General features: G+C 49.2%; 2 protein-coding genes and 1 pseudogene across 2 annotated transcripts; all 3 read left to right on the top strand.

The window, feature by feature from the left end:
• The first annotated feature begins 219 nt into the window (after positions 1–219).
• On the top strand, positions 220–1,865 carry LOC105714048 (metallothionein-1L). The gene is made up of 3 exons (XM_012447915.3): positions 220–323; positions 1,213–1,278; positions 1,632–1,865. Exons 1-3 carry the CDS (start codon positions 296–298, stop codon positions 1,721–1,723), a joined length of 186 nt encoding a protein of 61 aa, XP_012303338.2. The 5' UTR covers positions 220–295; the 3' UTR covers positions 1,724–1,865.
• A 10,319-nt stretch (positions 1,866–12,184) lies between these two features.
• LOC105714049 (metallothionein-2A) lies at positions 12,185–13,978 on the top strand. Its single transcript, XM_012447916.3, has 3 exons — positions 12,185–12,367; positions 12,963–13,028; positions 13,756–13,978. The coding sequence occupies exons 1-3, from the start codon at positions 12,340–12,342 to the stop codon at positions 13,845–13,847; spliced, it is 186 nt and encodes a 61-aa protein (XP_012303339.2). The 5' UTR covers positions 12,185–12,339; the 3' UTR covers positions 13,848–13,978.
• Positions 13,979–16,893: 2,915 nt separating this feature from the next.
• On the top strand, positions 16,894–18,178 carry LOC105714094 (developmental pluripotency-associated protein 2-like; annotated as a pseudogene).
• Positions 18,179–24,371: the final 6,193 nt, after the last annotated feature.

Consider the following 24,371-nt stretch of genomic DNA (forward strand, 5'->3'; position numbering starts at 1 on the left):
CACTGCGTACCGCCGGGCGCACAGCCCCTCCCGCGCGAGCGAGCGCCAAAGGTGCCTCTGTGTAAGCAGAGCTCAGGGGATTGTGCGCCCAGCCCCTCAGCTGCGCACAGTACAGCCCGGGACCGCGGGCCACTCGAACTCTGCGGAGCGGGTGCAAGCGCGGGGCGGGACCTCTGCGCCCGGCCCCCTTCCTGAACTATAAAAGCAGCCGCGGCTGTTGGGCTCCACCACGCCTTACACTTGCCTCAGTCTCTTGACTTCTCGCTTGGGATCTCCAGCCTCACTGCGGCTCGAAATGGACCCTAACTGCTCCTGCGCCACTGGTAAGGGAAGCCCGACTCTGCGCTTTGGGATCCCCATTTCCCAGGCCCAGGCCAGAGGGACTCTGGGTTTCAGGAGGTCGCTTTTTATGGGGGGGGGGGGCGCTGGGAGGGAGTCCTGCTCTGTCGCCCAGGCTGTAGTGCAATGGCTCAATCTCGGCTTACTACAAGCTCCGCCTCCGGGTTGAAGCAATTCTCCTGGCTTAGCCTCCTGAGTGGCTGGGATTACAGGCGCATGCCACAACGCCCGCCTAATTTTTGTATATTTGGTAAAGAACGGGTTTCACCGTGTTGGTCAGGCTGGTCTCGAAATCCTGACCTCGTGATCCTCCCGCCAACGGCACTCCCAAAGGTGGATTACAGGCGTAAGTCACCACGCCCAGCCTGGAGGTCGTATTTGAAGTTCTGAGAGGAAGGGGATTCCTTTACTTCTTTAGGTGTTTTCTTCCTGATCACACCTCTGAGAGCACTACCCTCCTCCCTGGGCCTCTAAGAGTTCAGGACGCTGAGGCTCAAGGCTGTCCTGCTGCAAATCACCCAGTTGGTCAGGGGACTGCTGGCTGGTCCCCAATGCTCTGCCCAGGCTCTGAGCAATCACGGTGGATGGGGGCTGGAGACATTGAACCCTCAGGTTCAGGACAGAAGGTTCTGGCTCTCAATCTCAGTATTCCTGGGTTGTGTGTGCACCTGGGACCTTCCTGGTGGGGTAAAACAGGAGGGGGCTTCCCCTTCCCAGAGTGAGTGGAAAGGACATGGGGCTTCTGTTCCTCTGTCCTGAGTGGGAAAGGAGCTCTGAGGACTGGCTCTGCACAGAGGAGGCGACACTGGAGACTCATTGACTCACTGCTTCTGCATCTCACTCACTGCCCACTGCCCTTTCTCTTCCTTGCAGGTGGCTCCTGCACGTGCGCCAGCTCCTGCAAGTGCAAAGAGTGCAAATGCACCTCCTGCAAGAAGAGTGAGTTTGGGGCCATCTCTAGGAATCTGGGGCTGTGGCTAAGGTTGGGAGGGAAACCTAGGCTGGCCCTGAGTGCATCCTTCTGGGGAACTGGGCTTTCTTCGTCCCTGTTGGCTGTGTCATTTTCTCTCCATGCTTTGTGCCCTAGTTGAGACAGAACAGCAAATATTTTTTCTGTTGTGACACAAACCCCAACTGTACCACCCATGGTTTCAGAACAGAGTTGCACCAAGCTAAAAAAGCATCCTCTGGGTCTGGGGTCTGGAGTCTGAGCTGGAGCCAGGCTTGCTACTGGGGCAGGGAGGTGCCTGGTCAAGTCTACTGCCACTTCTCACTCTTCCCTTCTTCCCCAGGCTGCTGCTCCTGCTGCCCCATGGGCTGTGCCAAGTGTGCCCAGGGCTGCATCTGCAAAGGGGCATCGGAGAAGTGCAGCTGCTGTGCCTGATGTGGAGACAGCTCTGCTCCCAGATGTAAACAGACCAACCTGCACAAACCTGGATTTTTAAAAATACAACCCTGAACCATTTGCTGCATTTCTTTTTCTATTAAATATGTGAATGACAATAAAACAACTTTGATTGAATCTTACTCTGGTCTTCTTTGTGTGGCCTTGGCAAAACTGGACTGGGGTGGGGGTTGAACTGGGATTTTAGAGACCAGGCTCTGGATGGAAATGTGAGCCACTAACAATGTGAACACCTTCAGGAAGCCAGGCTACCTCACTGAGCCTACACTGCTGTAAAGTGGCATTGCACTGTGCCACACCACATGGGTGGGGGCCATACATGATCGCTTCCAGTCTCATGTCAAATGTGGCACAGAAACTTCATCCCTCATTTTTATTTTCTGATTTTCCTGCCCAACTTCAATCCACATTGGATTTTAGGCTCTAAAGTGTCTACAGTGCTGGAACCCAACTCCTCAGTTCCTTGAATCCTACATGGGTGCTATGATTTGGATGTTTTGTCACTGCCAAATCTCACGTTGAAATATGACCTCCAATATTGGGTCTAGTGGAAGGTTTTGGGATGATAAGTGATCCCTAAAGAATGGCTTGGTGCCATCCCATGGTGAAGAGAGTTCTTCCTCTGGTAGGTCACTCTGCAGCTGGTGGTTTAAAAGAGCCAAGCACCGTCCCCTTCTCTCTCTTGCTCCCTGTCTCTCCACGCGATGCGCCTTCTCTTCTTTGGCCTTATGCCAGGATTGTAGGCTTCCTGGGACCCTCACCAGAGGTAGATGCCTGTACCATACTTCTGCACAGCTTGCAGAAGCAGAAGTCAAAACAAAAGTTTTTTCTTTTTAAATTCCCTAGTCTTAGGGATTCCCTTCCAGTAAAGCAAACAGACTAACACAATGGGGCTTTTCAAACACTATGGTGAAGGGACAGTGTTTATTTCCTATCCATCGCAGACTCAAACCTTGGTAAATGTAATCGTATCGATTATGGAGATAGTGAAATAAAACAAAAGATACAAAACCAATATTTAATATTCAACTAGAAAAAATTCAATGAATACATGAAGAAATAAAGGAAAATGAAAGATGTACAAGCTTTGAACATATGATGATGTTCACTGTAGACAGGAAACAGCAAACTAGACCAGGCGCAGTGGCTCAGGCCTGTCTCTAATCCCAGCACTTTGGGAGGCCATGGTGGGTGGATCATTTGAGGCCAGGGGTTCAAGACCAGCCTGGCCAACATGATGAAACCTCATCTCTACTAAAAATACAAAAATTAATCAGGTATGACATCATGTTCTGGTAATCCCAGCTACTTGGGAGGCTGAGGCATGAGAGTTGCTTGAATCCCCAAGGCGAATGTTGCAGTGAGCCAAGATTGCACCACTGCACTCCAGCCTGGGCAACTGAGACTCTGTCTTAAAAAAAAAAAAAAGAAAAGAAAAAGAGAAAGAAAGAAAGAGAAAACAGGCCCCAGTGTGTGGCTCACAAACCCTGAGCAGCACTGCCCAGCACATCCCCACAAGGGACCATCAGGCTTGGCCTTCCCAGAGTCACTGACAGGACACTCACTGACCCCTGAGAGCTCCCTATTGTGAAATGGCTCTGAATATTCAGGAATTTCTCCCAAGCTCAGGCTGAATTTGTTCCTCTTTCAAATTTCAGCCCTTGACTACTTCAAACCAGTAAAGTGACTGGGAATATGGAAGGAAATGCCCGGCATGTTCCTGACACAATGAAGTGTGTGTGATCATGGGTTCCAAATGAAATACTTCATGTCTGTCTATGCAGGAATGATGGCAGATTCTGCAGTTTGGAGAGTGTGGTGGTGTTCATTAGGAAGGAGTGAGGCCCTGGCTGACTTGTAATTAAAGCCAACAATTAGTTCCCCTGGCTATGTGGAGAGTTTGCGATTTGATGTTCAATTAAAGAGGAAGATGATCCTCCTGGCCTAGAGGTGAGGACCGGGCTTGCCGACTGCTGCCCTGTGAAGAGATTTCAGAAGGCAGCCTGCGCCTGGGGCATGGGTTTTGGTGTCAGGCATTCCTGGTTCACAGCCCACTTCTCCATGTACTGGCTATGTGGCCTGAGTGCATCACGGAAACTCTCCGAGCCTTCACTTCCTTATTTGTAGAAAGCAGATTGTATCTCAATGCAGGGATTAAACGACAGCATGGTCTGGCCCCTGACTAGGGTTTAATAAATAGTAGCAATCATGATCATTCTCTGTACACTGACTTTTTTGGAGAATGAATCCTGTTAAATAGCAAAGCTAAGAGAACCCTTAAAGGTTTCAAAGCATTGCTGTGGATTTGATGCTGGAAACGGGATTGCAGCCTGGCTGATCCTGCCAGGAGGAGGGTGGATGACCTGCGGAAACCACTTTTTAATTAGATGCTGCCCCTGCATTTGAGCAGACATAAAAGCATTTCCCATCCTTCATCTTATCTAATCACATGACTTCAGGAAAGAGAGTCACAGGCCTCAAGACTGGGACAGCAAATACGCAGGGCCTGGAGTGCTGATGCTGTCTTCCAGAGTAGTTAAGTAACCTATGCAATGTCACGTATCTCAGAAGTAAAGGGATGAATGAACCTATGCTACACTGGGCCTGTCGCCCTGAACACCGCTGGTAGATTATGATGCCAGTGGATGCTAAACCTTGCCTATCTCAGTTCAAAGACACAAAGACTCTTTGGGATGCACAAATTTGGCTCTTGGCTTGAGAGATGAGACCGATGCCCAGAGCGATCACAGAGCTGTGCAGCGGGACATGACTGTCAACAGAGTTCACCTCCTACTGCCGCCTCTGTGCTACATTTTCCATGTCCTTATCTTTCATGTGACTTGGTGGCACAGAGTCGTGGGTGAGGGTATCTCATGGTGCAGTCAGCATGCATAAGTGCAAATCCCACCTCTGTTACTTTTAGCTGCATGACATAACCTCTCTGTGGCTCAGTCTCCTCCACTGTACAAGGGGCATAATACTAACCTCTGGCTTATAGCATTACAGGATGTAATACTTAGAAGGAACTTATAATTGTGCAAGGTGGGTGCTCTACAATATTAACTATTGCTTTTTTGGATCACTTTAAGGAGAAAAGGGGATATTTATTTCTTTGCACACAAAGGCCTGGAGTGCTCAGCTGTGTATCCTGTTATTCTCATCTACCACACAAGCATGTGTCCTGTGGTCCAAAGAGAGCCATTCACTGTTCCCACAAACTTTTAATCAACACTAGGGTTATAAATCTATGAGCAAAGTTCTGTGCTTCATGTCAGATACAGAGGAATGACTGCCCTTTCTGTTACCACCTGCACCATCATTTAGTTAATATTTTACATTGAAATTATTAATATTTTCTTAAACATACTTTTATGAAAAGAAAACTCTTTTCCACCAGAAAAAATGAAAATAAATCTTGTCCCACACATGGAAGATAGCCCCAAATTAATGTGTGTTTGTGCTCGTGCGTGTGTGTGTGTATGTGCGTGTATTACACTTATGGTTGCCTTTGCCATGCTCCAACGTAGCTGCTAGCTTCCTGTTGTTTATTTGGGAGTTTTTTGGATTAGTTTTTTGAGAGACAGTTTTGCCTTTGTTCCCAGATGGAATGCAATGGCACAATCTACAACCTGCACCTCCTGGAGTCAAGCAATTCTCCTGCCTCACACTCCTGAGTAGCTGGGATTAGAGGTGACTTCCACCACACCCGGCTAATTTTGGTATTTTTAGTGGAGATGGGGTTTCGCCATGTTAGCCAGGCTGATCTTGAACTTCTGACCTCAGGTGATCCATCGGTCTCAACCTTCCTCAGTGCTGGGATTACAGGTGTGAGCCACCATGCCTGGCCCCTGTTGTTTAAAAGATTTCCAGCAATAGAGGCATGTTGGCGACATACCTGGGCCATAGGAACTATTTATCATGGACACTTTCCTTGAAGAGGCTGGCTGGATTTAAATCAGCACACAACTTTTCATCTCTGTGATGACTAGCCAGTTACTTGAACTCTTTTCTTTATAGTCTTCTAATTAGCAAAACGGATTGATAAATTCTATTTCCATTTAGGATTGCTGTGAGGATTCAAAGAATGAAAATGTTTGAAAAGGGACTGGTGGCCAGGCACAATGGCTCACGCCTGTAATCCCATCACTTTGGGAGGCCGAGGCATGAGGTCAGGAATTCAAGATTAGCCTGGTCAACATGGCGAAACCCCGTCTGTACTAAAAATACTAATTTTTTTTGTATTTTTGCGGAGCCTGCAGTGAGAGGAGATCGCCCCATTGCACTCCAGCCTGGGCGACAGAGTGAGAATGTCTCAACAACAACAACAACAACAAAAACAAAAACAAAAACAAAAAACAAAAACAAAAGGAAACACTGATATAGACAATGCTATGCAATAGGTATACTGAAGAGAAATAAACAGATGTCTTCTTTTCAATATTTTTTTAGAGAGGTTGACTCCCCATGTTTTTCAGGCATATCTCAAACTCCTGGACTGAAGTGATCCTCACGCCTCAGCCTCCTAAGTAGCTGGAACTACAGTTTCCCACCACCTCCCCCATCTTGCTTTCTAATTTAAAGCAGGGTCTGCGTATCACCTGAAGTCATCTCTCCTTGGGGACATCCCACATGTCCAGAACTGCCATCCGGTAGCGGGGCGGCCCTAAGGCTGTGGGGAGCATGGAGACTTATATTCAAAGGAGGACCTGGAGAAACGCGCCCCAACATCCTTTCAGGCGAGCAGAATGGACGAGAGAGAGGGGCCGCCCCGTATTCCGGTGTTGCTGTGCACCTAGGAGCGGGTCCGAGGTACCTAGGTGTGGACAGGGACAGGCATGGCGGGGGACGAGGAGAAACGAACGCCACATGGATGGCGGGAGCTCTGCACACAACTCGCTCGCAACCGCACCCTCCCCGCTCTGCACTCAGCCGATCCCGGGACGGGAGCAGGAGGCTGGGGCTGCACAGGGACCCCGTGACAGGCAGTGCTGAAAACGGCGGGGCGACGGGTGAGGTGGAGACGACCAGCCGAGGACCGCAGGCGGCGAGGACTCAGTGGGGCGGGTGCAAGTGCGGGTTTTGCTCTGTCGCCCAGGATGGAGTGCAGTGGCGCGATCTTGGCTCATTACAACCTCCACATCCCAGGTTCAAGCAATTATCCTACCTCATCCTCCCGGGTAGTTGGGACTACAGGTGCCTGCCACCACGCCCAGCTGATTTTTTGTATTTTCAGTAGAGTCGGAGTTTCACTGTGTTAGCCAGGATGGTCTCAATCACTGACCTCGTGATCCGCCGGCTTCGGTCTCCCAAAGTGTCTTTTTCTTCCTTTCTTTTCTTTCTCTCTCTCTTTTTTTTTTTGAGACGGAGTCTAGTTCTGTTGCCCAGGCTGGAATGCAATGGCACAATCTCGGCTCACTGCAATCCCCGCCTCTCAGGTTCAAGCAATTCTCCTGCCTTAGACGGGTTTCACCGTGTTGGTCAGGGCCTCCTCTGTGCAGGGCCAGCTACTTCCTGAGTAGCTGGGCTGACAGACGCCCGCCACCATGCCCAGCTAATTTTGTATTTTTAGTAGAGACAGGGTTTCACCATGTTGGTCAGGCTGGTCTCGAACTCCTGACCTCATGACGTGCTCTCCTTGGCCTTTCAAAGTGCTGGGATTACAGGCATGAGCCACCACGCCCAGCCTGGAGGTCACATTTTAACTTCTGAGAGGAAGGGGATTCCTTTGCTTGGTTAGGTACTTTCTTCCTGATCACGCCCCTGAGACAATTGCCCTTCTCCCTGGGCCTCTAAGTCAGAGTTAAGGCTCAAGGCTGTCCTGCTGCACATCACCCAGTTGGTCACGGGCCTGCTGGCTGGTCCCCAATGCTCTTTCCAGGCTCTGAACAATCAGGGTGGATGGGGGTTGGAGACATTGACTCTTCAGGGTTCAGGACAGAAGGTTCTGGCTCGAAATCTTAGTATTCCTGGGTTGCCTGTGGACCTGGGACTTTCCTGGCAAAGTAAAACAGGAGAGTGTTTGCTCTTCCCAGCATGAGTGGAGAGGACATGGGGCTTGTGTTCCTCTCTCCTGACTGGGAAAGGAGCTCTGTGGGCTGGCCCTGCACAGAGGAGGCCCTGACCATCATGGTGAAACCCGTCTCTACTAAAAATACAAAAACATTAGCCGGGCGTGGTAGTGGGGGCCTGTAATCCCAGCTACTCAGGAGGCTAAAGCAGGAGGGTCACTTGAACCCGAGAGGTGGAGGCTGCAGTGAGCCGAGATCGTGCCATTGCACTCTAGCCTGGGCCACAGGAGCGAGACTCCGTCTCAAAAAAAGAAAGAAAAAGAAAAAAAAAAATAAGAAAGGCATGGCGTAGGGGAGGGTGGGAATGGTATAGATTAAATGTTATGTAATAGGTATATTGAAGAGAAATAACTGGATGTCTTTTAAAAAATATTTTTTAGAGACGTTGACTCCCTGTGTTGTCCAGGCATGACTCAGACTCCTGGACTCAAGTGATCCTCTCGCCTCAGCCTCTGAAGTAGCTGGGACTACAGCTTCCCACTACCTCCCCCATCTTGCTTTCTAATTTAAAGCAGAGTCTGTGTATCACCTGAAGTCATCTCTCTTTTGGGGACATCCCACATGTCCAGAACTGCCAGCTGGTAGTGAGGTGGCCCTAAGGCTGTGGGGAGCATGGAGAGTTATATGCAAAGGAGGATCTGGATAAATTTGCCCCCATATCCTCTCAGGCGAGCAGAATGGACAGGAGAGAGAGGCCGACCCGTGTTCCCATGTTACTGTGGACGGAGGAGCTGGTCCAAGGGACCTAGATGTGGACAGGGACAAGCATGGCACAGGACGAGGAGAAATGAAAGCCACATGGGTGACAGATGCTCTGCACACAACTTGCTCGCAACCGCACCCTCCCCGCCCCGCCCAGTACAATGAATAGTGAGATGGAGTGAAGTGTCCAGCGTTATCCTGGCAAGCTGACTATAGATAGCAATTAAAGTTCCCAGGTGAAGTATTTTGACTCCACCTATGCAGGGGTGATGGCATATTCTGTAGTTTGAAGGCATGTGGTGGTCATTGAGAAGGATGAGGACTGATCATTGCTACCAACAGCTGGTCCCTCCAGCTATCTGCTCAGGGAGTTGTTATTTGATGTTCAATCAGAAGGAAGATGAGACAGGAGGCCCAGGAGTCAAGACCTAGATGGGTTGCAGGTGCTCTTTGTGAAGAGGGAATTTCAGAAGGTAGCCCGGGCCAAGTGCAGGCTTTGGTGTCATACAACCGGTTCACAGCCCGCTTCACTCCTTACTGGCTGTGTGGCCTGCACAAGTCACTTAACCTCTCTGGACTTCCATTTCTTCATCTGTATAAAGGAGATTATATTTCCATATAGGGGTTAAATGGGACAGTGGCCTGGTACTAGTGGCCTAGGGCTTACTGAACAGTGCTATTATAATTATTTGTCCACATGGACTTTCCGGACAGACAATCCTGTTAGCTCCCATCAAGCCCCTTGGAAAAGGTCCATCTTCCTGGAGGTATTATGTGGACTGGAAGTTAGAGATGGATCTGGAGTCTTGCTGATCTGGTCTCAAGGGCATGTGGATGACTCCTGCACCAGCTCTCCAGGATAAGACACTGCTCCAGCATTCAGAGAACAAGCCTTTCCCACCTTTCAGGTCATTTGATCTTCACACAAAGAGACAGTGAATGCACAGGGTTTGGTGAGATGGTATTGTTTTCTAGAGGAGTTGCACTGTCTTCTAGAAGAGTTAAGCAATCTTCCCAAGGTCACACAGTTCAGAAGTAAAGGCATGAATGAATCTATGCCATGGCTGTCCTTATGCCCTTGCCATAGTGGAAGATCATGCTGTCAGAGGGTGCTAAGCCCAGCCCCTCGCAGTCCAGAGCTGGAAGAGCCCATGGTTAGTTATCCCGATTGTGCCCCTGACCTGACAGCTGGGTAACTGAAGCCCAGAGAGGACACACAGCTATGCAGAGGCTCTGACAGCCAGCTCAGTGCTCTTCCCACTGTGCCTCTGTGTCAGAATCAGTGTCTTCATGTGTCGTATGGCAGGGTGACAGAGGATTGTGGTTGAGGGCATTATCCTATGGTCAGCCTGTATGATGTGTCATCAGGTATACCTGGGTGACTCAACCTCTCTCTGGCTCAGTTTCCTGCACTGTGAAAGGGTAGAATATAATAATACATCATGTGCTGTGTAAGGACATTTTAGTTATAGATACACTGCATATAGCATAGTGGTCCTATAAAGGTTATAAGGTAATTTTACTGAACCTGTCTATGTTTAGCTACATCTAGATACACAAATACTTACCACTATGTTATAACTGCCTTCAGAATTCAGTACAGTAGCATGCTGTACAGGTTTGAAGCATAGGAGCAACAGGCTGCATCACAAAGCTTAGGTCTGTGGTAGGCCATAATATCTACGTTTGTTATTATACACTTTATGATATTTTTACAACCATGAAATCACCTAACAATGCATTTCTCAGAATGTATTCCCATTACTGAGCAGCATATGATTGTAATGGGGTCTGACTTGTAGAAATAAATGATTTAACAGGTATAAAGAACTTAGAATGGTGCGTTGTTCATGGCAAGTGATCTATAATATTAACTATTGTTTTGTTATTATGATTCATGGCTGCTCTGGCTGAAATGCTTGTGTGCCTCCAATATTCATGTGTGCAAATCTAATTTTCAATGTGTTGGGATTGAGGCGGTGCATTTGGGAGGTGACTGCAATAAGAGGACAAAGCGCTCGTGAATGGGATTAGTGCCTTAATAAGAGAGGCCCGAGGGAGCTTGTTCAACCATTTCCACTGTGTGAAGACCCAGCAGGAAAGAGACATCCATGAGGAACGGGGCTCTTACAAGACTCCAAATATGCTGGTGCCTTCACCTTGGATTTCCATGCCTCCAGAGCTGAGAGAAATTTTTGCATTTTAAGGTACCCAGTCTAAGGTATCTGGTGCTAACAGCCCAAACATCTCAAATAATGGCATAGATAGATGACATTTTCACTCCAGACAAATAAGCCGGGCCTGGAGTCCCTCCCTGTGTGTCCTTCGTCTTTCTCATCAGCCACATGAGCATGGCCCTTGGTCTTGACAGGGTCCTTGCCCTCTTCCCACAAAACAGGGATTCACACCAGAAATATAAAGCCATGAGCAAGGCAGTCCCTGTTCCCATAACAGAAACGGAAGGATGCCTGCCAGTTCCGCTACCACCTGCACCAATATGTGACATTTTTCTTTTAAATGATTACTATTTCCTTAGATATATTTATATGAAAAGCAAACTCATTAGCACTACCGAAAAAAGAATCAGTTTAACTTCCAGACATAGAATGTTGCCATCAAATTCTCCCTATTCATGTCCCCTCTGCATCTCTGTTTTGCTTCCAGGACTGACCTTGATGCTTGGTTTTGTTTAAAGATTTCAAGCAGTAAGAGATGATACCTAGGCCAAAGGGAAGCTTCATCACTGCCCTCTCTTCCATGGGAAGCTGAGAGGATTCAGAGCCAGCAGTGCCACTTCGAGGCCCTCTGACACTGGGCCAGTGCGCTTGACCTCCTTGTATTGTCATTGTCCAGATTAGGAATATGGATTCATAAACAGAATGCGTATCCCTTTAGGATTGCTCTGAGTTCAAAGATGCCAAGTGACTAACATGAATTCATGTTATGTAGAGTAATAGGAATATGGAAGGAAAAACATCCAGGTTTCTTGAATTTCCATTTAATCCAGGATCCACATGTCACCTAAAATGATCTCTCTTCTGGGAGCATCCCACATTTTCCAAACTGCCATCCTGTAGAGGGGTGCCCGGCTAGGCTGTGGGGAGACCCTGGAGAGTTTTATGCAAAGGAGGACCCGGAAAAAATGTGCCCATTCAGCCTCTCAAGAGTGGAGAATGGAAAGAAGGGGTTAGAGCCCTGTGTCTGTTCTGTTCCTAGGCATAGGAGAAACGTGGCCAACAGACGGAGGTGGCGACTGGAACAGAGGCCGGCAATGCAGGAAATCCGAGGGTCCAGTCCTTGGCGTCTGGTTTGCACACTGCTCCCTCGCCCGCTTCCGCCGATCCAGGGACGTGATCCAGTGACTCTGGGAAATGCAAACCTACACACAGTTGAGTGGGGGCTGGGTGTGTGGAGACGGGCGGGATTCCGAGTTTCCCAGCACGCCTAGGAGAGGGAGTTGCAGGTAATGCCAGAGAAATTGGGAAGGCAGGCAGGACGGCAGGGACAACACGTACTGCCAGTTTCTCAGTGAGCTGGAGCCAAAGGGGTGGGGCCAAAGTGGTGGACTCCGCGGCGCCCACCGCGCTCAGCTTGTGCGATGGTGCACCCAGCTCGCCTGCTGCGCACAGCCCAGCGCAGGACCGCGGGCATCGCAGAATCTGCGGAGCGAGTGCAAGGACGGGGTGGGGCCTCTGCGCCCGACCCCTTTCCCGGGTCCCCGGGCTATAAAGGGAGCCGCCGGCTCCTGGGCGTCACCACGCCTTTCATCTGTGCTGCAGTGTGTTTGCTTCTGGATTGGGAACTCCTGCTTCTCCTTGCCTCGAGATGGACCCCAACTGCACCTGCTCACCTGGTAAGGGACACCTGGCTCTGCCCCTTAGGATGCCCGCTTCCCAGGCACAGTGCAAACTGTTTCTGGGTTTGAGAAAGTCGCATTTTAAATTCTGAGCTGAAGGGGACTCCTTTACTTCATTAAGCGCTTTCTTCCCAGTAACGTCCCTGAGACCACTTCCCTCCTCCCTGTGCTTCTAAATCAGAGTTGAGGGTACTGAGGCCCAAAGCTGTCCTGCTCCATGTCACCCAGTTGTTCAGGGGACTGCTGGCTGAGCCCCAGTGCTCTGACCAGGCTCTGAGCACCCAGGGTGGATGGAAGGCAGCAGACCGTTGCCCCTTCGGAGTTCAGGACAGAAGCTTCGGGCCTCCAGTCCCAGTCTTCCTGGGCTGTGTCTGGAGCCTGGAACCTTGCTTATGGAGTAAAAGCAAGAGGACGCTTGCCCTTCCCAGCATGAAGGGAGAGGAGATGGGGCTTCTCTTCCTCTCCCATGAGTGGGAAAGGAGCTCTGAGTGCAGGCCCGGCCCCACAGAGGAGGAGGCACTAGGAGTTATTGACTACCGCTGTGCCTTCTGCATTTCACTCACCGCTCACTGCCTTTTTCTCTTCCTTGCAGGTGGCTCCTGTGGCTGTGCTGGCTCCTGCAAATGCAAAGACTGCAAATGCACCTCCTGCAAGAAGAGTGAGTGTGGGGCCTTCCCTGAGAATGTGGAGGATGGGTCAAGTTAGAGCAGGGAACCCAGAGTTCCGCAGGCAGGGGTGGGCCAATGACCAGCTTCCCCAAACACCTCCCTCTGCACCTGATTCAGAATCAGACCTCAGAGTGCCTTAAAAATGGGTGAGTCCTAGCCTCTCCTTGCTAAACTAGAAACTGAGGCCCAGAGACGTTACTAGGTAGTGCTGGGGACAAAGCTGGAATGTGAATCTAGGTCTCCTGCCCCCTGATGCAGCCTTCTTAACCCTTCAGGGTCCTGAAGCACTTCAGGCGCCGGATCTTGGAGACCCCGTGTGATTTCTAATCCGATGATGCAGCCCTTTCCTGCAGGGGCAGCCCAGAGCTACCCTGGCCCTCCCCAGAACTGCTATGTCAGGGGTTTGCCACCTGTTGCATTGTGAAGACTTTCCTCACTTAAGTGTGGGTTTTGGGGGAACTGGCCTCCCTTTGTTCTCATAACCCCAATCACTACCTGTCCACTCTTCTGCCCTGTCCCAGACTCAGGTGGGGCTGGGCAGCTTTTTCACATAAAACCCTCATCCCAAAGATCCACCAGTTGTCTCCTGACAAAGCCACACCATCCTGAAATGAGGGTCAGCTGGGGCCGGAGGCAGGGCTCGAGCCGGGCCTCTGCGGGGGGAGGGAGGTGCCTGGTGGAGTCTGCTCTGACCTCTCGCTGTCTCTTCTTCCCCAGGCTGCTGCTCCTGCTGCCCTGTGGGCTGTGCCAAGTGTGCCCAGGGCTGCATCTGCAAAGGGATGTCAGACAAGTGCAGCTGCTGTGCCTGATGCCAGGACAGCCTTGCTTCCAGATGTAAATAAAGCAACCTGTATAAACCTGGATTTTCTTTTGTACAACCCTGACCCATTTGCTACATTTTCTATGAAATATGTGAATGGCAATACATTCATCTAGACTATTCTGGCTCTGGGCGTCTCATTTGTTGTTGGGTAGATTGCACTTGGTTCTAGTTGGGTTGTAGGGAACTCATATAGTGGGGCATTTCAGAGAGGGGACCATGGCAGTAGGGGTCTGGGTGCAAGGTGTCCTGCAATCCTGCCAGGCCTTGGCTCTCCTTTGTGAACTATGGCAAACTAGGATGTTTATTCTACCACCCTCTAGCAACAGTTAACTGGTAGTAGCTGCCCTTTTTGTGTATCTGTAACACCACCTATACTCAACAGCCACGTATGGTGCACCTACTGCATACACAGTTAGGCATGGGATTCTCGGTGGTGAGGGGAACAGGGGGCTTGTGGGTTGCTGGGGAGACAGATGATAAAGAATCTTATAAAGAAGGTGCTAAGGCTGGGCACGATGGCTCACACCTGTAATACTAGCACTTTGGGAGGACAAGGCAGGCAGATCACCTGAGGTCCAGAGTTCAAGATCAGTATGACCAACATGGCGAAACCCCATCTCTACTAAAAACAAAAATTAGCTGGGCACAGTGGTGGATTCCTGTAATCCCAGCTACTTGGGAGGCTGAGGAAGGAGAATCACTTGAACCCAGGAGGCAGAAGATGCAGTGAGCCGAGATCATGCCCTTGCACTCCAGCCTGGGTGACAGAGCGAGAGTCCATCTCCAAAAAAAAAAAGGTGCTGTGACTGAATGTACTTGGGGTGAGCCTGAATGAAGACCTCTTTCCACTGGGTCTGAGAGCTGCATTCCTGCAAGGGGCACAGCTCTAGCAAGGATCCAGAAGTGGGGAACAGCCTGGCGCTTGGAGAACAGAAAGAAGGCCAGTGTGTGATTGTGATTGTGTGAGAGGAGAAGCCCATGTTCCCTTTGGAGAGGGGAGAGCAAAGGACACGTCATGCCTCATTCATCTGAAGGACTGTCTCACTGGCTTCACAGTTGAATCACTTGGGGGGTGTTGGAAAAGTAGGCAAGCCAGTATTCCACTTCCCACACCCCTGCAGCCCTCTTTTTTATTTTTTTAGGGCTAAGTGAGCCCAGGGAACTTACATTTTCAATAAGTACCTAGGTTTGAAGCAGTCACATGGAATTATTTGGTGAAATAAAATGGCCTCTGCCAGTTCCTCTCTGGTTTCAGGACCAGGAGATATTTTCCAACCCAGTTGGTATTTGGAGCAACTCCCCAACCATGCGGCTGCCTGTACTGGTGACCGAGGGAACCTGGAGGTGCCCAGCTCCTGGCTGGCTGTGGAGGGAGAGGCGGGCAAGCCTCATCATGCAGTGTGGCAAGTATCTTCATGGAGACCAAACCAAGCTCAGCGGGCAGATCTGAGCCTCCTTGGGGGCTCATGCTATGGAGACATCACCCCACTGAGGGTGGGTTGGTGCCTGAAGTGCCATTTTCTGGGGAGAGAATCTGACAGAGACCTCATAAGGCATGAGCAAGGCTGTGATGTGGGCACTGCCCCATTTGTCTGAGATTTGGTCCAGTGCCAAAGCCACGAATGCACCCAGCCATTGCTCTTACACAACTGTTTTGGGAAATTGCAGCTGCCAAACCTCTCAAGGGATAGGTACAGAATGTTTTTGCTAGGTCTGATAATCATGGTCATTCAACTTGCAGCTTTTTATTTTCCAAGTCATCTGTGCAGTGGCATCCTGTTCCATCCCTCACCCCCAGTCCTGAGCCCCATCTTCCCTGGGGCTGGGTGGGGCATGATTATTGTGGATGTCTGTTGGAGAGATTCATTTAGAGTCATTTAGTTTTTTTGATGTGGCTGTTATTGGAATGGCTTAATTCCAGAAGTTTCGTTGTCAAGCACACCATCATAAACAGCCTGGTAAAGCCATTAAGTGCGTCAGCTCTGGAGCCAGGCTGCCTGCCTAGACCCACAGCCCCACTAGTTAGGCAAGTTATGCGGTCTCTGCACCTCACATTTAACTGCATGCAGGGACAATAATAGGACCTGTCTCATGGGGTTGTGGTGAGGTTGATGTGGCTAGCACGGTCCCTGGAGCCTATCAAGGTCTCAGTAAGCGCGGGCCAGGTGTGGTGTCTGCCAATCAGTAGGCAATTCCTAAATGTTCTCCGCTTAATTCAATGAGCACTTATTGGACCCCTACTGTATGTAAACCATTGTACTGCACACAGGGAGGTAAGATAATATATAAATAAGAGCCAATTCCTTTGCTGGAGATCTTATTCAAGTCTCTGTTGAAATCAGGGAGCAATTATTTACCACTGCAAGATGCAGCTGCTGAGCTGGGGCAGAGAGCCACATGGGAACTGAAGATTTCTACCTCCATGAGAAGGATCCATTCCACACTGACTCTGGGATAGGCTGAGCATGAGACAGGCTCAGACAGAGGTATGAACACTTTGGGAGAAGGATGTGATTTAGACAGACCAGCAGGAGAAAAACATTCACTCGGCTGGGCGCAGTGGCTCATGCCTGTAATCCCAACATTTTGGAAGGCAGAGGAGGGCAGATTGCTTGAGCCCAGGAGTTTGAGACCAGCCTGGACAACATGGCGAAATGAAGTCTCTACAAAAAATTTTAAAAAAAAATTAGCTGGGTATGGTGGCGTGCACCTCTAGCCCCAGCTATTCAGGAGGCTGAGATGGGAGGATCACTTGAGCCTGGAATGTTGAGGGTACAGTGAGCTGAGATTGTGCCACTGCACTCCAGCCTTGGTGACAGAGCAAGACCCTGTCTCAAAAAACAAACAGGTTTTTTTGGTGGAGACAGGGGGTCTCACCATGTTTCCCGGGCTGGTCTGGAATTCCTGGACTCAAGCTATCCACCGCCTGGGCCTCTCAAACGGCTGAGATTACAGGTGTGAGTCACCGTACCCGGTTTAATTTTTTGTTTTAAATGTAGCACTGAATGGACAAGACAGGGACATTGCCGAAAATGTCAGACTCAAATTTTGTTAGTGGCAACAAGAATTTTTTGAGGGGGAAATCGATGATGAGGAAAGTATGACTTTGACATTGGTGCCCGTTAAAGATGATCCAAATATAGAACAAGTGGAACCAACTGTTTCTTCAGCTGCTGATGTCAAACAGGGGAAGCCCAAGAAACACAATAAAGTTCATCTACCTCAAACAAATGAACAATTCACAGTTCCACAAAAGCTAGATGCAGAATACCAGTCCATCCCTTGCTGACCATTTTGCCTCCCATTAATGAGGTGTGCTGGGACACTTCGTGGAACTGGTATCAACAATGAGGTTTGAGTCCTAATGGCAAGTAAATGGAAGTTTATCTGAGGGCTGGGCATGGTGGCTCACACCTGTAATCCCAGTGCTTTGGGATGCCAAGGCTGGCGGATCACCTGAGGTCAGGAGTTCGAGACCAGCCAGGTCAACATGGTGAAACCCCATCTCTACTAAAAATACAAAAAAAAAAAAAAAAAAAAAAAAATCTAGCCAGGTGTGGAGGTGCACACCTGTAGTACCAGCTACTTGGGAGGCTAAGACAGGAGAATCACTTGAAACAAGGAGGCAGGGGCTGCAGTGAGCTGAGATCACACCACTGTACTCCAGCCTGGGAGACAGAGCAAGACTCCATCTAAAAAAAAGAAAAAAAAAAAAAAGAAGTGTATCTGAGACTCCATACACATGCTTACCCTGAATAACAGCAACATATTCCTGAAATGTCACAGGAGACCAGATTACAGCCACGGTCGAGGATATGCAAGGCAGTGACCGTGAAAGCAAGGCTTTAGAAAAGTTGTGAGATGAATGAGAAAGCAGAAGAGACTAATACATTTGAAGTGATAACTTCATCTCAGGAAGCCATGTTGGCATCATGGGCAAGAATTGCTGTGAGAGCCGTTCAGCCTAAGGCTGTGAATTCATGTTCTATTGAATTCAGCCTAAGGCTGTGAATTCATGTTCTATTCCTGCTTCTGGTGAGGCCTTTTTGATGTAAGCCTCTGGTGTTGGGTGGCGTGTGGCCCCTGGCAGACTTCTCTCGGCAGACCCAAAGGGTTGGGTACACCTGCAGTTTCATGCAGGTCAGGCCTGAGTGCTTACCATTCACAGGAGGATGATTTCTCTCTTCTTGATACCTGCCTGTACTTTCCCATCCCTAGGCACAGAAGATAATATGTTACACCCCGAATATGCTAAGAGGAATAAGAAGGTGATGAAAAAGATTAATGACGACGGAGAAGCGGCAGCAACCTGTTTGAATACAACGCACTAGAGAAAGAGGGATGTACTTTCAGACCAAGTAACATACTATGAAGGAATGGAAGCACAGACAATTTGAATGAATCTTCATGATCTACAAAACAAAATCAGTGATTAGGACTCCACAGTGAAGACAGCTGACTAGTGGCACAGCCTCATCTGAAGAGCCCCTTTCTGTGAGTCTGAAAACCCATTAAAAGAAAGTTACTGCAATCAGCCTTAAAAAAAAAAAAAAAAAAAAAGCCAAGTGCGGTGGCTCATGCCTGTAATCTCAGCACTTTTTGAGGCCAAGGCGGGCGGATGACAAGGTCAGGAGTTCAAGACCAGGCTGACCAATGTGGTGAAACCCTGTCCCTACTAAATATACAAAAATTAGCCAGGCGTTGGTAGCGCATGCCTGTAATCCCAGCTACTCAGGTGGCTGAGGCAGGAGAATCACTTGAACCTGGGAGGCAGATGTTGCAGTGAGCCGAGATCACGCCATTGCACTCCAGCCTGAGTGACAGAGTGAGATTCCATCTCAAAAAAAAAAAAAAAAAAAAAAAATTTACTCATTCACTCATTCATTTATTCGCATGGTCACATCTTGGCCCACAGCAGATAGAACATTGATGGGTGGGCTGGACAAGCAGGACAGGGGGCTGTCCTGACACTGCCCAATGTGGACGGTGAAGGCAAACTGAACCACTCAAATCTTCTCTTCTGAGAGACCTGAGGGGTTAACAGGGCTGCCAGAGCTCATGCTATAACTGAAGCTGCATTATGAGAATAGTAAAGAGCCCACCCTAAATAGAAGCCATGAGGACAATTAGACCAAACCACGTGCCTGCTTTTCCGTGGGAACTGCTACATGGCTCAGTCCTATAGAGACCCAGAGAAGCTGAACATCTGCTGACAGGGGTCCAAATAATACTCACCTCCCTTTGAATCCTGAAAGCAAACTCTGTGTTAGTCAGGGTTCCTTGAATGCAAGCAACAGAAATAGACTCTAGCTAAATTAGGCAAAACAAATTCATTGGAAAGATACTGGCGACCCATGGAGTCAACTAGATGGATGGAGAACTAGGCTCAGAAAATTGGGGGTTGCTGTGAGCGGTCAGGTCATGTCACAGGAGCAGCCCGGCTGGGCTGCAGCAGTTTGCACAGCTGTCACCACTGCTTCTGCTGTCCCCAGATACCCCCACCACTGCCACTGGCCACTGGTACTGTGAATGAGTTCTAAAGGATTCATTGAATTCTTTACCTCCAGCTTGGGATTCAAAGTCTCAGGAAGTCCATCTGGCTGGCAGTGGGAAGGAGAATCTGGCCACCTTCAGGTTCCCTAGGGGGACGTAGGACTGCACCCCCGAGACCCACCCTGTAGAGTTTCTTCCTATAGCAGGAGGAGTCCTGGCAGGAGATCTGTGAGTCATTGGGGAGAGTTTAATAAGGGGGTTGTTTACAAAGCAGCAGGAAGGATTAAAGGAAATAAACAAAAGATGCAAAGACTTACAGGCCTGCAACACTGGGGAGCAATTGCCAGACCCAGGCGTGGCTAGCCCTGGAACCCAGAGAAAGTAGCTACAGGAGAGGGTGTCCCAAAGGGAGCTGTGACCCTCAGGTTGCCACACAACTTGGTGAAAGGGAGTCCATTCAGTGACCTCCTCTCCATTCTGGGACGTCCTCTTCACCTCTCCCATCTCCTGCCAATGTGCTCATTGGCTGAACCCAAACAGATGCTGTCCCTACGGCTCCCTCCCTCTCTCTGGGTGGCAGGAGGAGGGTGGAGAGTGAATCTAGAAAATACCCAGCACAGCCTCAAATAGGCTGTGTCCCATCACTAAAGACCATGTGTGTCTCTTCCTTACACCCTGGGAGAATTGAAGTAATCTAAAGATGATTCAGCTTATGGGGTTGGAGGGGGTCAGGGGTGATGGTGGAAGCCGTGTATGGTAGAAGCAGGAGTCGGGGTGGGGGTGGAGATAGTGCAGGCATTTGAGGGCTCTCAGAATGCCTGTCTGCAGGTGGCTGAGCAGTCTGCTCAGAGCCCCGTGAGGAGTGGAGGTGGGGAGGGAACCTGAATCACACACCTATGTGTCCCATGGGACGCTTACCTGGCTCCATTTGTGGCACCACAATACCTACTAAGCCATCTTTTTTCCCTTCCTTCCTGGTTTCTTTTCTTTTTTTTAATTTTAGGTTTGAGGGGTACATGTGAATGTCTGTTACATAGATAAACATGTGCCATGGGTGTTTGCTGTAAATATTATTTCATCACCTGGAGACCAGATGACAGCCACGGTTGAGGAAATGCAAGGCAGTGATCGATAGTTACATTTTTTGCCTTTCTCCCTTCTCCCATCTCACCCCTCAAGTAGACCCCAGCAGCTGTCACTTCCTTCTTTGTGTTCATAAGTTCTTATCATTTAGCTCCCACTTATAAGTGAGAACATGCAGTATTTGGTTTTCTGTCCCTGCGTTAGTTTGCTAAAGATGGCAGCCTCCAGCTCCATCCATGCTCCTGCAAAAGGCATGATCTTGTTCTTTTTTATGGCTGCATAATATTCCATGGTGTATCTGGACCACATTTTCTTTGTCCAGTCTGTCACTGATGGGCATTTAGGTTGATTCTATGTCTTTGCTATTGTGAACAGTGCTGGAAGAGCCACTTTTTCAGGGTGATCCCTGGGGCCACCCCTGGCTGGCTGAAGGACCACATTCACCTCCTGCCCTGGGCAAAGCTGTGAAGTCAGCGAGGCTGACCCTAGTTCCCCTCACCCTCGTCCGCCATCCTTAGTTCCTTCATGGCCCCCTCCACCCTCCATGGAGAAAGATTCTCCCTCCCTGCAGAAACCCACAAATCTTTTATGCAGGGAGTGGGAGGTTAGGGTGGGGTGGAAGGGCTGGCTACTTTTCAGGGATCAGAGCTCCTCCCTCCTCTGAGGCTCTGCCTCTGCTGGACAGACTTAGGGATTCTTGAGTCCAAATGGGAGGGAGCAGAGGCAAGGCCAGGAGGCTAGTGTTGTCACCCAGGCCTGGGTGATATGAAGGACTTGGTGGACTGGTCCCCTGGGGATTCCAGAGGCAGTCTCACAAAGCTGGGGCATAGACCTGTGCCCCATCACCAGCCACCTTGGCTTACCAGATACATCATTTCCATCCTGGGGGTGGGCGTACCCCCCAAACCTGAGCAAGGCTAAGCCAGAACCAGTAGGTCAGTGATCTTGAGTCTCCCAGTCTGGGAGTTTGTCAGAATCAGTGGCCCTACTGAGAGACAGGGCAATGTTTCACCCAGAGAAATGACTCTCTGGGGTGCATTCAGGCAGGCATGGGCATTGGTTAAGTTTGACTGTCTGACATCCATCCCCCCAACTTACTTTAGGGGAATTCCCATGCCTCCATTGGGCACAGTCTTGGTGGGAGGGGAGAGCCAGGGGCCTGGTTTCAGCTAAGAAAGCTGGAGGGCCAGAATTGTATTCTCCAGGGAGACTCAGCCGATTGGATATTCCCTTTGGGAATTCTGAGACATGGGGTAGAATGTGTCTCAAAGGACACCCATCATAGGCGCACACCCCAACCCCGTGGCATTTACTTGAGTCCTAAGAATGACCCCATAGTCCCCAGCTTTTACTGGTCCAGCAAATGACAGAATCTCCCTCTGTCTCTCAGGCTGGAGTGCAGTGACTTGATCTTGGCTCACTGCAACCACCGCCTCCCAGGTTCAAGTGATTCTCCTGCCTCAGTTTAGTCTGGACTGACATCCCTTTGGTGGGGAAGGTGCTGGTGGCATGAGAGGGCTTTCTCCATGGCATCACAGGGCCACCCACTGTGACCAAGCCAGATTGTCCTCACCTGACCTCCAGGGCCTGAGATGCTGAGGGTAGAGCTGCATGGGGGACTGGATATCACGTATCATCCCACGACCACGTTCCTTCTTGCCTGGGCCTGTGAGACACGCCCTTGGGTGAGCAGGTAGGCATTTCCTACCCTTGGGGCCTGCCACTCTCAGGCCTGGGAAAACTTACTTTCCTGGCAAAAATTCAAAGTTTGTAACAGTCAGAAGTGGCTCTTCAGAATCTGGTGGGTTACATGGGCTGAATCCCTGGTACAGATGAAAAAGCCAACGCAAGGCTGGGCACAATGGCTTACACCTGTAATCCCAGCACTGTACCCGTAATTGTGACAACTAAAATATTTCTAGATATGCCAAATGTCCCTGGGAGGCAAAATAACCCCAGAGCCAGTTGAGAACTGGTTTAATTCATTGATTATTTTATCAAGTAAGTACTTTCTTAAAATTAAGTTTCTAGATAAAGGCAGGGAGATTCTAGGCAGGTTGAAAGCTGGGTATGTAAAAAAAAAAGAAAAGTCACTAACACAATTCAGCTACGGTTACCAAGAATTTAAGTGCTCCTCCGCCCACTGTCACAGATTGCCCGCTCTTCTGTTCACTTCTGCAAGGCCTCAGTACTTTTTGAAAAGGCACTGACTTTGCTTACTGGATGTTTGCTGTCCCCTGGTGGTCATTTCTCTTTATTGCAAGCTGATAGAAATCCCAATTCAGTATCTCTAACCATCACATCAAATGGTTAAGAAGATGGCGAAACCCTGTCTATACTAAAAATACAAAAATTAGCCGGGCATGGTGGCACATACCTGTAATCCAAGCTACTTGGGAGGCTGAGTCATGAGAATCGCTTGAACCTGGGAGGTTGAGGCTGCCGTGAGCCAAGATTGTGCCACTTCCCTCCATCCTGGGTGACAATGTGAGACCCTGTCTCAAAAAAAAAAAAAAAAAAAGGTTAAGACAGTCAGACTTGCTTTCCTCAGATTCTAGAAAGAAGCCCTGGGGCTCACAGCTCAGATCATGTGACAGGCGCACACACAGGCCCTTGAGAAAATAGTCTGGAGTTAGCAAGAGCTGGAATAAGCAGTAACCTGCCCGTTTTCCTGAGGCCTACCTTAGTTTGAATGTTTACAACACCCACTCTGCTGCTACCTTTCCTACTGCTAAAGGTTCTACTTGAAATGCATTTATAATTTGTGATCCGGTGCATTTGAATTCTTTTTGTAAGTATATTTTTGAGAATTTTGTATACTTGGAGATGGACATATTCAGGGTGCTGTAAAATAGGGACATCTTATACATCAAAGCAGTGCTTTCCAAATGTGTCTGATCATTAGAAATAGACGAATTAATTCAATAAGCCTAGGTGGAAACTTCCAGCACATTGTTAGGAGCAAGGCCATCTGGGAATCCCGTGTCATGGGGTGTCAGAGCTGTTGCTATAGTGACTCAGTGAGCTGGGTGACCTTGAGGGTGAGGAGTCTTCCTGAGCCTCAGTTTCCAGGCTTGGGCCCCCTCCTTGTCCATCTGGGCCCAGATAAAATGGTTATTTGAGGTTTAGACTTGGGCAGAAGTCAAGTTCTTCAGCTGTTACAATACAGATGCTCCTTGACTTAAGGGGGTGGGGGGGTGCTATGTCCTGATAAACCTGTCATAAGTTGAAATATTGTAAGTCAAAAATGCATTTAATATATCTAACCTACTGAGCATCATAGCTTAGCCTGGCCTACCTTAAACATACTCAGAACCCTTCCATTATCCTACAATTGGGCAACATCATTTAACACAAAGCCTATTTTATAAGAAGGTGTTAAACATCTCATGTCATTTATTGAATACTGCACTGAAAGTGAAAAAGTGAAAGGCTCTATTGCTATTAAAAGTACAGTTTCTACTGAAGGTGTTTGTGCCATTGTAAAGTCAAGAAATCCTAAGGCGAACCCTTGTAAACTGGGTATATAATAGCAATAGCAATGAAGTTTCAAGAGGCTAAGAGATACTTCAGGTGAGTGCAGCCAGAACTGTGATGTATTTTTAACACAGCCACAGGATTCATCCTGGCAGAACATGTCACTTCTCTTTTCTGAGCCCTTCCATGGCTTGCCATTTCTCTTGGAGTAGAAGCTGAAGTCCTTATGTTGGACCAAAAGGCCCTACATGACTCTCTCCTACCAGCCACATTTGCCTCTTCCTTTTCCTGAAGATCACCAAGAATTCCCACCTCAAGGACTTTGCACCTCTGCCTGGGTGCCTGGGATACTCTGCCAGCGGGCTCCCTCCCTTCCTCCCTCCCTTCCTCCCTCCCTTCTCTCAAGTCTTCACTCAGCTCCCTCCCTGCCGGAAACCCATCCCACCCCTCTTCCAGC

This window comes from Aotus nancymaae, unplaced genomic scaffold, assembly GCF_030222135.1.
Source record: "Aotus nancymaae isolate 86718 unplaced genomic scaffold, 86718_ANA_hifiasm-v0.15.2.pri h1tg000030l, whole genome shotgun sequence".
NCBI lineage: Eukaryota > Metazoa > Chordata > Mammalia > Primates > Aotidae > Aotus > Aotus nancymaae.